Raw genomic sequence first — 17,117 nt, forward strand, 5'->3', positions numbered from 1 at the left:
GATGAGCGCCCCCTAGTGCTTACAAGCAAGTCCTGAAGTTACGAATATTGCAGCACCACGGCAGTTGTTCGTCCTTACGAGCGACTTCAGTGGCACTGCAACATTCACCCTATTCCCCTCCCTCCACTCTTTACAACTGCTTCCCTCTCACTTCCTGCCATGCCAGACTCAGCTTGCAAAAATCCTCTCTGCCGCGGTTTCTTTCCATTTGAGGGAGAGGAGAGTCGGCTTGGAAATGTTTTTCGCGCCGAGAATGAAAGTTTCTGGAGTCCGTGAAGTTGTGCCAAATCACGGACCACAGAAACTTTCATTCTCTATGCAAAAGTTGCCTGTCTCCTGCTCCTGTCCCCAACTCCTTTATGCCTGACAGAAAGCCTGAAGCCTTCAACTGAGGGAGAACGTCAGGCCCCTCCCACCCACGTCCAGCCCACCGGTGCTCGCCGCGCTCGGGGAGAAAGTGACCCAGTTGTCCCCGGAGCCTTGGAGCCCTCCTCCAAGCGGGCCAGAGCAGAGGCTGGGGTAGGCTTCTGCATGCCTCTGGAGGTTGGATCCAGCCCTCAGAGGACTGCTCCAAGCTGCTGCTGCCTGGAACGGAGCTTTCAAGGACCTGATCCAAGCCTAGGAGGCATTTTCTTAGCCGTTTGCATCAGGAATTGAGGTTTCAGGGGGCTTCTTGTAGCAGTCCTCCGAGGACTGGATCCAACCTCTAGAGGCATGCAGAAGCCCCCCCCCCAAAAAAAAAACCTCCGTTCCTGACACAAATGGCTAGGAAAAACCCTTTGAGACTTAGATCAGGCCCTTGGAAGTTGCACGGCCCAATCCAGGCTCTGGAGGTGTCTTCCTGGCTGCTGCCAAGCAGATTTAAGGCCAGAGGATGCTTCTGCACTCCACTGCGGCCCGATCTGAGCTCTGGAGGCGCTTTCCAGGCCCAATCGGGCCACGGGGGAGCTGCAGAAACCTCCCCCAGCCTCAAATCCGGGCGGCAGCAGCCTGGAAAAGGCCTCCGGAGTCCGGATTGGGCTGCGGGGGTGGTGGTGCAGAAATGTTCCTGGGCCTCAAATCCGGGCAGCAGCGGACTGGAAAAGGCCTCTGGAGTGTGGATCGGGCTGCGGGGGGGGGAGGGGTGCAGAAATGTTTCCCGGCCTCAAATCCGGGCGGTAGCAGGAATCGCGGCAGAGGGGAGATGGATCTTTTCCAGGTGAGTCTGACACAGCAGGAAGGGAGAGGGAAGCATGCGGTATCTAAGTAGGTCGGGGAGGCCTTGGGGGCCCATTCCAGCGCTAGGCCTCCATAGCCTTCCCCACCCTGAAATACCTCATGTTCGTTTAACGAGCCTCATGCATTTTAACGAGCAAGGGAGTAATCTCGTACCTCAAACGAAATTCACTCTACGAATTTTCAAGTTACGAGTGGAATGGGCAGACTCCATTACACTCGTAACTCGAGGACTACTTTTATTTTTATTTTGGGCCCTGATTAAAACAGCTTAAGTATGTTGTATTCTAAGCTGACTTGTGTTCAAAAGAAACAAAATGTGGAATGCTTGCAATGTTCTACCTTAGGAACTCATGGAGTAAGAAGCTTATTCTGCATTCCCTTGATTTTCTTCCTAGAGCCACAAACATAAATAAAATGATAGTCCGTGCTGACTGCTACCTATCACCTAGCTTACAGGGGAAAAAATGGCAAAGGGAATGTTTTTTTTTTAAAAAAATCAAAAGCAGCTATGAGCATACACACAGTACTACTAATAATTGTATAGCAACAGCAGCAAACATATTCTCTTGGCTATTGACTTGAGGCCTGTATTTTAAGCATTTGGTAATCTGCCAGTGTCGCTTAAGAAACAAACAATGTAGTATTTATACTTAGCATACAGCATGAACGTTTCACTTCATTAACTTCATATAGATACACATATTAAAGCTGAAAAACAAATCAAAGGGCCATTGGATTGGCATTTTAAAAATTTAGAATTAGAAAATCTCAACACTGTTAGCAATATTTGGCAGAGCCCAGCACTGATCTTTGCATTTGTCCATCACAGGGTGTGAGACTTTAAGAAGACTGAAACCATTTAAGTGAAGCAACCCCATTTATTTAAGACAGCATTCTCAGGATACTGATGTACCCCAATATTGTTTCTTAGGCATCATAATGAAAATTTGCCTTTATGAAAAATGTTAATAGTGCCCTATTTCTAAAACTTGAAATGTTCTGCATTCCTACTGATTATTGAAAACCATGGTGTCTTTCAGCTGCTGCAGCTTCAGCTGGAGGAACAGCAAACAATATCACAGGAACCACAAATGGGCTTTTTCGGCCCCTTGGTCCTCAGCCTCAACAGCAGCAACAGCAGACAAACAACAGTCTACAGTCTAATTCATTTTATGGCAACAATACTTTAACCAATAATTCTCAGAGCAGTTCACTCTTTTCACATGGTCCTGGTCAACCAGGAAACACATCTCTTGGCTTTGGAAGTAGTAGCTCCTTGGGAGCTGCCATTGGGTCTGCACTTGGTGGATTTGGCTCAACCGGTAAGTTGTTACTTTTAAAGGAAGAAAACAGGGAAGATTTTGCATGGTTTGATGTGATTCAAATAATTTTTCTTTAAATTATTTGGATGCACCGAATTTCTATCTCTGGATTTGAAAGAAAGACAGTTGGACCTAGCAGATCTTGTATACGAGGAACAACTTGCATGATTGACTGTAAAAGGTAACTTGCATTTTTAGGGCTTTTTAAATAGCCCAATCTTGTGCTCTCATGATTTTATTATTCAAGCTCATGTAAAGTGTTAAAAGGATTACTTTTGTCCCAGAGGTGGGCAAGAAATATCCTTTTGCTTTCCTTCCACCTCTTTCCAGCTGGGTCAGTTATCAGGAGGACTGTTGCTGGAAGTGAACAATAGTTTCCTTGCTCAGTGTTACAAGGATGCTCTCAAGAACACATGGAGGAATATGTTGAGCATTCTTCACTCTTTAAGCCAGACATCTCACAGTATGAGAGAGTAGAAGCATATGGCTTCCATTTCCTGCTTGAAGACATTTTGCTTCTATATGGAAGCAAGAGATCTTCTTTTGCAGCTTTCTTGGAATTCATGTAGCATTTGTCTTTCAAACACCTTGCAGTAGGTATACTTTTTTTTAAATTGTTCAGAGATGCCAAATCTTTGTCATTTGCTATAATTTCTATTGTATAATCTTTACTACCTTATTCACAGTGTGATGGTACATAGTCCCCCCCTTTTAAAAAAAAAATTCATAAAGTTCTTAGATTGTGCAAATTGTTTTCTCACTGGAGAACATGTCTACATATACTGACGCAGATAATGTATGAATTGTTTATTTTGCATAGGCAAAGGCATGAAGAAGCACACACAATTTTGTGCACTGTATAAAAGTGAGCTTGCACACCTCGATCTTGGAAAATGTCCCATGTGAAACAATTTTTTAAAATATTTAGAGGACTTATTAAAGCTCTTCATATTGACTGTTATAAGCAATTCCTCATCACTTTTTTGTCTTGTAGAATTTGTATTTTGGTTGATGTCCACTGAAATTAATAAATAGAAAAAAAAACACTATAAAAAGAAAGGATCTAATAAATGCATAGTCATTCATTACATGTTTTAATTGAAAGTTATTAATGGCAAAATCAAGGATGAAGTTTGTGATTTTTTTTACTTAAAAGAGAATAATATCCTTAAAATAATTTTTAAATTGTAGTCTTTATTTGCAGTTTTTCTGCATTTTTATGAATAATTAATTAATATGAGTATTCCACTCAAACAAATCCTGGCTTTTATACAAATAAGTTTATTCAAATCCATAATTAGTTTCTTTAAAAACTGTATAAGACATCGTTTTTTTGTACCACACTCATTTTTTTCCTTCATTGCATTTAGAATGGAATACAGTTATTCTGAACTAGTCTTAAAGTGTTAAATTTCTCAAATACTTTTTTTAAAAAAGAATAACTTTCCTTTCTACTCTTAGAACGATTCTCTGAAGTAGATCAAATTAAGTGATTTGTCAGTCACCTAGTGAGCTTGACAGCTGAATCAGGATTTTAAAATATCAATCCATATTTCATTTTAATTTTGAAAGAACAATTCATCCACCCCATATTTTAGTGCTCAGTAAATTAATTGGCTCACTATGCTATCTTAATCTTTAGAAATTACTGTAGTTTCTTTTTTTCTGTATTAGACTGAAATTAAAAAATTCTAAATAAAATATACATATGCTAAATAGGGATGCAAAATTGTTAATATGGCTAAACAGCTCAATGTTCATAATAACTGGTATTTCAAGATTTACATTGATTAAATTGCTCAGGTGAAGCATTCTGTAAGATCAATATACAATTATAACAATTATTAATTTAAACTTCTAAACCATACTTTTATGAACACATCCAATTTTGTTATTTATATTTGTTCACCCATCCCTATATTCTGTCTGTGATCCAAATCATTTTAAGACTTGCCTTCAAAGTATCTTAGACTTTTTTTATTGAATTCCTTTATTTGTTGTTAACCAAGAATGTGTGGCCAACAAATCTATTTCTGAAGAGTGCAGAATCTAAGGGTAATTTTAGTAAGAGCTATAAAACAGGATGAAGGAATTTATTATTTAGGCTATCTCTATATAAAAACTTCTGTTGCATGCCTAGAATGTGACTTGAGTAGTTTCCCCTTTCCAGCTAGTTTTTAAATTCAAAAGAAAAATTGCAGACATTTGCAGAAATTATTTGCACTTAAGATTCAACTCCATTGGTTTGTATTAACATACACGTAAGACATGGCTAACTATTGGTCCCAAAGCCTGACTCCAGAATGCCAAATACTGTGACAATGTGACTAAGTCCTGAGTGAATCAAGACTTGGAGGTTGCTCAAAACTTTCCCATATCTGAGGAATGCTTGTATTCATTTGTGATTTATTAAATCATGTGTGGTTATCACGGTAATTGTCTCTAGCATAACTTGATTGTTATAACGAATATGATCATATCTTGTATTGCCCAGCTGTAGGTTGGGGCTAGGTTTTCTTTGGTTGACACTGTATGTAATAGGGTCTTTTTATTTCTTCTTCAGTTGGCAGTTCTGCAAGTAGTAGTGCCACAAGGAGAGAGTCTCTATCTACTAGTTCTGACTTGTACAAAAGATCTAGTAGCAGCCTAGCACCCATAGGGCAGCCATTTTACAATAGTCTGGGATTTTCCTCCTCTCCAAGCCCAATAGGCATGCCTCTGCCAAGCCAAACTCCAGGACATTCACTTACGCCACCGCCATCACTTTCATCACATGGATCCTCATCCAGTTTGCATTTAGGTAAAAACAACAAAGCCCTTTTTTGTTTGTATATGTTTGTGTGTATATGTATTTTTATATGTATATCAATATTTTATGTTGGGTAAAGATGTCAATCTGCTTTTTTGGTAAAACACTGTATAGGGGGCCTAGTCCCAGTATGTTGCTAACTGATTGGTCTTTGAGAGTGATCAGCTTTGGGAGCAAAGTGTTGGCCCGACAGATTTGCCACATAAAAATGAAATCCTGATACTTAGAAAAATAAGAGTGGGTTGTTGTGTTGTTGTTGTTGTTGTTTTATGACAGGCAAAAATATATTTTTATCTATAACTGTAAATCATGCATCTTTTTTTTAATGGAGTCAGCTTTAGGCTAATGTTTGGTACATGGTAATGATACAAGATTTGCATCTGGGCTTAAAAAAACAAAGCTTGGCAAAGTATACAGTAAAGAAAACGGCTTTTAAATCAACAGAGTAATGAATTCACAGTACATTTTACAAATTCACTTTCAAAACAAAGAAAAATAATAATGAAAGGCTTTAGGGAAATAGTGGCATTCAGTCTATATGTAATGTGTCCTTTCCATACACCTGTAGTAATTTCATGCTTGAACCTGTAAGGATATATATTGGCATGGTTTATATCTAGATGATACTGTTGGCTAATATATGTTAAAATTACATTATTCCGTGGCATGCTTTGCAGTATGTAGTCATATAATTCCCTATTATGAATTATGTATTTAGTGTAAATTTTGAATAAATCACTTTATATGCTTTATTGGACAGGCATTTTCTAGCGAAAGGTCTCTCACTCTAAATGAGATCTCAAATTTGGCTACTAAAAATGTTTCAAAATTCACATATCATATAACATTCTTAAACTAAATCTGCTCAATTACGGCACATTGTCCAAATAAATACAATTTAGTTCAAGTGCACGCCTGCATAAACAAAATGGACTTAATAATGTTTCAATAACAAAATGGAATAGGTAGAAGATGAAGTTGTACTTATAAATGGTCATACATACAGACTTATTCCAGTTAAAAGGAAAAGTGTTCTTGAAAATTTCTTTGCAAGTCTCCAAGTTCTCTTGGAATCCTAAGGCAGATTGGATAATAATTTTGATACACATCTTTCCTATGTCTTTTATGCACATGGATGTCTGGATTTTATCCAGAATTGAAGATTATATGAAGTATATATATTGATCCTAATATTACTTCAAGAGAAATAACATCTCATCAAAATTAATGTACCCCTGGCTTCAAAAATAAATAGCCAATTTCACTTGTCTGATATATACATGATATATAAATTCTTCAATAAATGCTAGAATATACCTTTTGTGAATTAGCTATTAGTTTTTGCACATAATTTGTACTCTACTGTATAACCTATTCTGTTTCTGACTGGTCATATACAAGAGCAAAAGATGAATGCACAAACATTTCAGCCTTGCTTATTTCCATGCTGGACTTGGAACATCCACTGGATTCTGATATTCCAGTAACAGTTTTAAGTTGGTGTTCTCAGCCATATAGGCAGAAATTTTCAAATTAATTTATAGCAAACAATTTTAACTCATTTAAAATGGCAATAGACCCATTTACTCACTATGTCTGCTATAGGATTTTGTGTTTGATCATCATTATAAAAAACACGGAGTAAATATCATTTAGGTGCAAAAGCCTGATTCTGTGTAAACTTTGAAAAATAGCTGACTTAAAATAAATACATATTGCAAAGGTTGGCTAGCCATCAACTGATGTTATTCTATATTCATAGAGTTCTAAAATCAGCTTCTTGAGACGGTTTAGATAAAGTACACGTTCTGAAAAATATTTTTAAGACTTCCCACAAGAACTATTTATTTAGTTGCATTTATATACCGCCCTATTCCCTGAGGACTCAGGGCGGTTTACAGGGAATTAAAAATCCACCATACAAAAGTTAAAAAACCAATTAAAAAATATTAAATTACCCTGTATACATTAAAACCCGAATTAAAAATTTCTCCTCAGCCTGGGCCTGAGAGCTCAAAGAGCCAGGTCTTCAGGCCCCGGCGGAATGATCGGAGGTCATGTGTTTATCTATGTGTTTATCTCTTAATAAAATTGCAAAATGTGCCACATTATAATTTACTAGGTGATACATTGTAAACCAAAAATATTTTAATATTTGATTTAAACATTTTAAAACATTTGCCATATTAAAATACATGGCGTATTTAAAATCAGCACACATTTTATTTATAGTTTATGGAAACAAGCATTATTCAAATCCTCAAAAGTTCAGAAGTATGTTTTTATTGAAAACAAATCTCTATTAAATAATGTCTAGATTGCAAGATAGACCCATCATCTTTTCTCTTTCTCCAGCAAAATCACACGCCTTAGCAGAATTCTGATCGTGATGGTCTTCTAATAGAAAAATATCTCCCTCCCTCTATAACTATATTACCATGCTAGAGCAAAAAGAAAATAATTTTGATACACATCCTTCCTATGTCTGCAGTCCTGCGGAATACATCTTTGCATGGACAGAGATTTGCAATAGGAAGGGAAACTATTATAGCAGCTGCATGAATCATAGCCAAGAATGTTGCTTCTTTAACACTTTAAAAAGATATGACTTCCTCGTGCTTCTGAATGCTTTGTACACCCCTAAAAACTAAGATATCCTGGGCCAAAGGCTTCAGGTCAACCTCAGAAATTCTGTAGTAGTAAAAGAGGAGTTTCAATAGTGGATTTTTCTTTTGAGCATTGGAAGTCTCCCTTGATATCTGATCGGGCAGAATCACATATCCTAGGGCTCATAGCATTGTTGCTAGGTAACTCTTAATTTCCGAAAATAGGTTAAAGATAAAGATCATTTTCTGTTAACTTTTTGTAATTGTTGTCAGATGAAAAAGTAGGGAGAAATTTCCTGCCATGACTGCTCTTTCCACAGAAAGAGGTTTTTAGCTGTCTATTTCTATCATTTTCATTCTGCTAGACTAGGCATGTCAAATTGCCGGCCTGCAGGCCAGATGCGTCAGGCCAAAGCCACGCCCACCCCATTGCCGGCAATGGGGAAAAAGTCACGAGACGTCACGCAACGTCACATGACATCACAAGTTTGATATGCCTGTGCTAGACAGAATAAGCTAATAGCAATACCTTTTAGACTTATAACGTATTTGCTATCGCTGGGGTGGGGGAGTAGGAGGTTATTATTTTATTTCTTATAGGGTGTTTTTTGTTGATGTAAGCCACCTTGAGTCACCATGTGCGAGTAGGCGGTGATACAAATTTTCTAAATTAAATTAAAAATTAAAAAGTCTTCCATAATGCTTTACAGCCCCCTCTAAGCATCAGCATATAGCCCCCAACAATTTGAGTCCTCATTTTACAGACCTTGGAAGAATGGAAAGCTTAGTCAATCTTGAGCCGGTCAGAATTGAACTCCAGACTGTGCACAGAGTTAGCCTGCAGTACTGCGTTCTGACCACTGTGTCACCATGGCTCCTAAAGCTTTAATCTGATTAAAAGTATATCAGAATAAAATTCATTTCTTTTCATGGTGTATTAATCTTTATTCTACCTGCTTAAATTAATTGTTATTGCAGCATTTTTGCTCACTCCCTGCTTCTTTGCCTTTCCTTGCTCCATTTCCACCTGGACCAATAAGCTGTTGCCACCTCTGCTAATGTTATGCCTCCCATTGTTCTATCCTGGTCTTTCCATGTGTTTCAGAGTTTTAATTCTTCTCATAAACTTATCTGTTTATTTGTATAATTATGAAGATGATGATAAAATGGATTTATTCATGACTTTTATAGAAAGTCTTAAGTCTGGATTTTGTAAAAAATAAAATGAAAGTAAACTTGTATCTATTTCACACTTAATAAAAACTGCCAAATATTAATAGAAAAAATTGTTTCCAGGGACAATTTTCCGAATAAGTTTAGTAAGATATTTTAATAACATTAATTATCATGTGCTAGATGCATATCCGGTCACATGGCATATGTTTTTAGTAACCTTGGTTAACTCTGGTATAAGATTTTATAATTGCATACATTTTATAAAAAATTACAAATATCTAGTTCATGACTTTTTGCTTAAAAACAAAGCAAATTGTGTGCAAGGTAGTCCTGATTTGTTTATTTTGCCTTGATTGTGTGCGCTGTTTATATCATTAAATCCATAAGAATTTCATTCCCATAAAAATCTTATTACTGCGGATGCAGTTAGGTAACTGAAATATTGCAAATGTTAAATAATGCTTTACTCTATTTACTAAATGAACTTTGCTGTCACCTTTGGGCTTTACATTGTGAATGTAATGCACTTGGACAAGATTTCAACTAGTAATCTTCCTATGGGCGAATTAATATCCTTATGCACATAATACGTTTCCTCTCTCATTATCTCCAGAGCAAGAAAGTATTAGTTTTGTTTGTCAGTACTTTAAGAAAAGGAGCACAAACAATCTTTGGAATCTAGTTTTAGACACACAGCTATTTCTATAGTCTTCCTTTTCAAATAACTAATGCAAAGGCAGATTTTTTAAATTTATCAGATAGACATCGCTGTCATGTTTCTGTAAAAGATAAGTGGGTAGTTTTGAGTAGTTTGAATAGTTTAAGTGAAGTCTTAAGTTGGGCAGATTCAGGAAAAACATCGGTACATAGAATTTTCTGAGAGAATAGGTGCTTCTAAAGACATCTTTGTGGATTTGGAGCTCCCCCTGCAACTATGTGGGATATGGTACAGAGGGAAAAGAAGGAACAATTTTGAGCTCCTCTTGGTGCAAGTAGAAGGGTCTTCTATTCATCCAGGAGTCTCTTCCTATCCCATTGTTTGAAACTAGAGTTTTAGGTTGTAAGTTACTAAATGTTAATATAACCTTTGGTTTATAGAGATTTAACTTCGTAAAATGCATTTAATCTTTAGTTTTGAATTTGTTTTCTGTAGCAGAATAGTTTTTATAAGACAATAAATAGAATACATTTCATGATGGAAATTGCTAGTCCATCACAAATCAATATTCCAAATTTTACAAAACACTTGAGTTGTTTCAACTGCATTACTATAGGAGTGATCTCTAAACTCTTAATATCATGATGTTTTGGTGCTGCATTCAATTAGATAAAATTAACTCCTCTCTTTTCCTGAGCTGCCTAACCTCTCTCCCAAAAAAGTTTTCTTGTGAGCTTGCCTGTATTGAATTTCCAGAAGTTTTCAATAGCTGTGCCATTTCCCATGCTATTCCCTTTTTTAAAAGCAGGATGTAAAGAAGTTAACTTCTACTAATTTTATGTTACGTACATGTTAGCAATAGCACTTAGACTTATATACCGCTTCACAGTGCTTTATAGCCCTCTCTAAGCCATTTACAGAATCACCATATTGCCCCCAACAATCTGGGTCCTCATTTTACCGACCTCGGAAGGATGGAAGGCTGATTCAACTTTGAGCCGGTGAGAATTGAACTGCCAAACTGCTGGCAGCCAGCAGTCAGCAGAAGTAGCCTGCAGCACTGCATTCTAACCACTGCGCCACCACGGCTTAGTATGGTATGGCTATGTTTTTTAAAAAAAACAAAAACAAATTAGAGCAAAAGGTTAAACAAGCAGAAAATGTATTGAACAACTGATTTCTTCCCCCCCCCCCCAAATACTGAGTGATTCTTGTGAGCCATCCTCATGAATACATTGGAAGACAATCTTTTGGTATTTACAAAGAAGTTTGTTAGAAGGACGAGAATCTTTTGTTTGTATGACTCATGCAGTCCCATCTATCTTAAAACAGAGATTTGTTAGAAATATAAACATCACTTTTCATGGACAATTAGAGACGCAATCCAAATTACTTAGAATCATATATTTTTAGTATTACATAATAGATTTTTCTCCCCTACACACTTTTTTTTAAAATAGTTACATCAAAATGTGCCCATTCCCCTGTATTCCAGATAGATAAGAAAATTTCTGTACTTCCGCATCTGATCTGTTAATTTACATGATTGCTGCCATGGTGATTCAGTTGGAAGGTGTTTGTCATAGATTTTAAATATGCATTGAATTAACATATTTTGAATGCTGGCTTCTACGCATAGATGAAAACATCTTGTCTGCCAGTATTTCAAATTTAATCAATAACAATTATTTGATTGAGGACATGATTGAATATATGTAACTCCGGATTGAACTGTGAAGTACTTGGTGGTCTTTGAGCTTGGCTGTTTGCTTACAGACATTTTATTTCCCAACTAGATAATATCATCAGTGTGAATGAGTGTGGTGGGGTGATAAAAGAAGTTACCCTCCCACCAAAACTGGCAGAGCACGCTACTGTATATAAACTGGGAGCAGTCCTCTCCCCATTTACTTTGCACTGATGATGTTACCTAGTTGGGTAATGAAATTTCTGCACGCAAGTATCCAAATTCAGATATCACCAAAGACTCCACAGTTGTACCTGTTATTATTTATTGAAATGCTTTATTTACCCTTGCTCGTTTATGTACATTTTATGTTAACTGCCTTGAGCATATTGGTAAAAAGAATAATTTTAATGGATTGTTTAGGAAGTAGCATGGAGGGGTGCTTGAGATGTTATTTTGATCTAAGTGATAGTAAAGTAGATAAAAGCAGGATTTAGTTTGAGCAGGTTTTGGAGTTATGATAAAAAGCATTTATATGTTTGTGTGTGTGTTATAGAATATTCCAAATCTGTAACTTAGCCAATTTATTAATTGTAATTCCTTAGAAGGGAGTAAAACGTATTGTCAGGAGAAGAGAATTAGTTATTTAATGTGAAAAGTTATTTAGTTATTTAGACCATGTGAGAAGATTTAAAAGCAGTAATTTAATTAATATACATACAACTTGATCAATAATTAAAATCATATGTCTTTTTATGCAAAAACATTAATATCCAGAAACTTGTTGCTGATTTTTTTATATATTGGATTTGTTTTTTCAGAGTTGCTTCAGCTGTTGCTTTTTAGACTTCAACTTTTAAATTATAATACTTAGGATAAAAAGGAACAACCAGAAAGTCTTTTGTTCCTTTCTTCTTAAGTAACATCTGGTTACTAGAAGTTAAGAAAAAGTGAAGAGAAACTAATTCTAGCTTTCCTTAGTTTGAGTGCAGTTAAAGTAAAGCATACTTAAAACGTCTTACTAACCAAACTGCTTCATTGTAGGGGGATTGACCAATGGTAGTGGTCGCTATATTTCAGCAGCTCCTGGAGCAGAAGCCAAGTATCGCAGTGCTACAAATACCTCCAGTCTTTTCAGCTCAAGCAGCCAGTTATTTCCTCCCTCACGACTACGTTACAGTAGGTCTGACATTATGCCCTCTGGGCGGAGTAGACTACTGGAGGATTTCAGAAATAATCGCTTTCCTAACCTTCAACTAAGAGACCTTGTTGGCCATATTGTTGAATTTTCACGGGATCAGCATGGTTCTAGGTAAGCATATATAGCTCTCCTGAATAAATAGGAGAGTATATGTTTCTTTTAGTAATGTCTTTGGGAAATATATTGAATGTTGCATATATTAATATTTAATATTCAACATGTGATTAATAATTTTTATTAAACATTTATTCACTCTTAAGTGTACCCAGAGGCCTAAATTTGGGGATTCAGTTGGCATTCATTACAAGATGGGCTGCACCATATGAGGTCAAATTTTGTTTTTTCAAAGTGAATCAGAGCCCACTTAAATTAATTGTACCCCACTGAAGTTAGATTGACGTTGTAAACAATAAAGCTGTACCTAACTTTGCTCCAACGCAATCTAAAAATAGCTTTTATTTTACTGTTTCCTGTATTTGATTCACAAAATAATTGAAATAGAATTTTGAAGGTGTATATGGAATTCAGTTTCTTGTTGGCTTCATTGATTATAGTCATCATTATTGTACATGAAAAGCTTTAGAATACTTGTTACGCTTATTTATGTTGGCATGTACATTTCTGACATTTACAGATTTATACAACAGAAATTAGAGAGAGCTACTCCAGCTGAGCGTCAAATGTTGTTTAGTGAAATTCTGCAAGCAGCGTATCAGCTGATGACAGATGTGTTTGGAAACTATGTAATACAGAAATTCTTTGAGGTAAATATGTTAAGAATATTGTTTAAAATTTTAATCATGAATGTATTGAAATAGAAGATTATTCGGGAATGGAAAACTTAACAAACCTTAGAGACAGAATTACTTTAACAAGCAATGAAAATAAAAGTTAAATATGCACATTTTTGCTCTAAACAGAATAGAACTCAGTAAATAATCCTCAGCAATGGATTAACCAGTAACACAACCCATAAACAATGCAACATTAAAAATAGATTTTTCTGGATGTTGGCGTGAGGCTTTCTAATACATATGCATAATGTATAATTTTTGTACTTGACATCTTAAAACCTGAATAGGATAGTTACTAACTCTTTATCTATAATCCACATGGACACCGGACAACTTTATTGATTAAAAAGTAAACACAACATATAAAATATATAGAAGTAGCAGTATTATAATTCAGGAACTCTTAACTTCTCCATAGCACAAAACTGACAAATATGAAATATATCTACATGTCAGGTAGACAAAAATGTTGTTTCTGAGCAGTTAGATATCACATTTGATACAGCGTCATATAGTCTCGGAACCAGCATATTCTAATATTCACTGGTTGGTCGGTGGGGCTTAGCCATGTTTGTTAGGTAGTGTGTGAGACTACTTGTTGTCAGAGGGTGAGAAAATTCTTAACTACCTTCCAGTGGCATGTTGGAAAGTTCAATAGGAAGAGACTGTTTTTCAGAAAAACCAGCTGCTCCACCAAGGCAATGTTTAAACATGAGGCATGGAATGTCACGTGCCTTGGATGAACCTGGCTAGACGCATGCCATGATGACTAAAACAGTGTTCTTCCATTTCACTTCTTCTGGCTTGTGAAAATGCTACAACGCAAACCCAAGGAGATTACAGTCGCAAGAAAAAGTATGTGAACCCTTTGGGATTACGTGGAGTTTTGCATGAATTGGCCATAAAATGCGCTCTAAATGTCATGTAAGTCACAACAATAGAAAAACACAGTCTGCTTAAAATAATACTACACAAACATTAGCTGTTGTCATGTTTTAATTGAACATAAGATGGAAACATTCACAGTGCAGGGTGGAAAAAGTATGTGAACCTTTGGACTTAATAACTGGTTGACCCTCCTTTGGCAGCAATAACCTCAACCAAACGTTTCCTGTAGTTGCAGATCAGACCTACACAACGATCTGGAGTAATTTTGGACCACTCCTCTTCACAAAACTGTTTCAGTGTAGCAATATTCTTGGGATGCGTGGTGTGAATCGCTCTCTTAAGGTCATGCCACAGCATTTCAATCGGGTTGAGGTCAGGACTCTAAGCCATTGTTTTGTTGAATTACTTGCATGCTTTGAGTCATTGTCCTGTTGCATCACCCATCCTCTGCGGAGCTTCAGTTGGCGGACAGATGGTCGTACGTTTTCCTGCAAAATGTCCTGATAAACTCTGGAATTCATTTTCCCATCAGTGACAACAATCCATCCAGGCCCTGAGGCAGCAAAGCAGCCCCAAACCATGATGCTCCCTCCGCCATGTTTTACAGTGGGGATGAGGTTTTGATGTTGGTGTGCTGTGCCTTTTTTTCTCCACACATAGTGTTGTGTGTTTTTCCCAAACAACTCAATTTTGGTTTCATCTGTCCACAGTATACTTTTCCAGTAGTGCTGTGGAACATCCAGGTGCTCTTTTGCAAACTTCAAACGTGCTGCAATATTTGTTTTGGACAGCAATGGCTTCCTCCGTGGCATCCTCCCATGTACTCCATTCTTGTTTAATGTTTTCCTTATTGTAGATGTGTCAACAAAAATGTTAGCATGTGCCAGAGATTTCTGTAGGTCTTTAGCTGACACTCTAGGATTCTTCTTTACCTCATTAAGCATTATGCGCTGTGCTCTTGCAGTCATTTTTACAGGACGACCACACCTAGGGAGAGTAGCAACAGTGCTAAACTTTCTCCATTTGTAGACAGTCTGTCTTACCGTGGACACATGAACATCAAGGCTTTTGGAGATACTTTTGTAACCCTTTCCAGCTTCATGCAAGTCAACAATTCTTGATCGTAGGTCTTCTGAGAGCTCTTTTCTGCGAGGCATGGTTCACATCAGACAGTGCTTCTTGAGACCAGTAAACCCAAAACAGGTGTGTGTTTTTAAAGGGCAGGACAGCTGTCAGCAACACATCCAATATCATCACACTGATTGGAGTCAAGGTTGGCTCACTCCTGGCTCCAATTGGCTCTTGGAGAAGTCATTAGGCTAGGGGTTCACATACTTTTTCCACCCTGCACTATGAATGTTTACATGTTATGTTCAATTAAAACATGACAACAGCTAATGTTTGTGTAGTATTATTTTAAGCAGACTGTGTTTTTCTATTGTTGTGATTTACATGACGTTTAGAGCGCATTTTATGGCCAATTCATGCAAAACTCCACGTAATCCCAAAGGGTTCACATACTTTTTCTTGCGACTGTACCTCTTGTACCCTTTTGCATAAGAAGCCAAAATTCCCTCCTTTTTCCTCATGCACAATGGGGTACATTCTTATGCTTGCCAAGGGAAACTCGCTGTTGGATCGGGTCCCCTGACTTCCACTGATGCCAGAGTTGAAATACGCCTCAATATTTGTGCTGTGCCTCCTGGCAACAGCCTAATCTCCTGACTTCTGCATGGGCCACATTTAGAACTTTATTGTTTATGATATTTTTCTTTGTTTCCTCATAGCTACTTCAGTGAGTAGATTGCATTAGTAGCCTTCTTCAGAATCCAACTGAAGTTCAAAGAAATTGATATGAGCAGAATCTGTATTAATTTAGATCAATTGGTAGACAAATGTGAAGATGAATTTTTATTATAGTTCACTAGGAAAACCTGCCTCTGTCTGGCCATTTTGTATACCCCCATCTCAGAGGCAGTCATTTAAACAAGGCAGACTTCTATTGCATGTGCACAGAAAGCAGGAATCAGAATACTGATTTCACTCTTCCTCTCTTTTTTTTTTAAAAAAAACCCTGCAAAAGAACTACTTTGTAATTTCACTGTACCCCATAAGTTTCCAAGTGATAATACCAGCTTCTACAGGGTAACTTTGGAAGTGGCCATTTTTAGATCAGGACTTCCTGCCAAGTGAGGAAAAAAATAAATGTTGCCCTTTCCATTGGTGACCTGAACCCATTTATTTTATTTTATTTTATTTTATTTTAATTCCATTTATATCCCGCCCTTCTCCGAAGACTCAGGGCGGCTTACAAGCTTAGCAGTAGCCTTCATTCTATTTATATGCCTGCTTATTAGGGCTTTAGCTGATTTAGCTGCTCTGAGTACAGCCATGATCCTCTGCGTTTCATTTGCCACATGGGAGAAATTCATCACCTTGATGCAGTTTCTGTGCTATATTCCGACAATCTAATTTAATTCCTCCTAAATAAGCAAGCAGGACCTGGGGTGTGGATTAGAGATATAGATATGTAAGATGGATGTAAATTAGAAGGAGTTCCCTATCTTTCCCCTTCTGAACTGTCCCCTGTACTGCTTATAAATAAACATTATTAACTATAAGGAATAGAGTGGGAAGGGAATAATAACCTGTGCAAGTAACCATTCTTCAACAATTAATTTCTATGGTTGTATCTTTGATTGCCAACTCAAGATTGCCTCTGTGAGTCACAAATCACAAATAGATATTACTACTTAAC

General features: G+C 37.0%; 1 protein-coding gene across 13 annotated transcripts in view; it reads left to right on the top strand.

Annotated features, from left to right (window-relative positions):
• PUM2 (pumilio RNA binding family member 2) overlaps positions 1 to 17,117 on the top strand; it is an 84,604-nt gene that overhangs the window by 56,537 nt on the left and 10,950 nt on the right. For 10 of the 13 annotated variants that reach the window (XM_081316783.1, XM_081316792.1, XM_081316794.1 and 7 more), the window contains 4 exons: positions 2,259 to 2,540; positions 5,104 to 5,340; positions 12,521 to 12,788; positions 13,312 to 13,441. In XM_081316783.1, coding sequence (XP_081172909.1) covers positions 2,259 to 2,540; positions 5,104 to 5,340; positions 12,521 to 12,788; positions 13,312 to 13,441 — 917 coding nt within the window. The remainder of the gene's footprint in view (positions 1 to 2,258; positions 2,541 to 5,103; positions 5,341 to 12,520; positions 12,789 to 13,311; positions 13,442 to 17,117) is intronic. The other 3 variants (XM_081316784.1, XM_081316785.1, XM_081316786.1) reach the window with 1 other exon arrangement.

This window comes from Vipera berus, assembly GCF_964194415.1.
Source record: "Vipera berus genome assembly, chromosome: 1".
Classification (NCBI taxonomy): Eukaryota; Metazoa; Chordata; class Lepidosauria; order Squamata; family Viperidae; genus Vipera; species Vipera berus.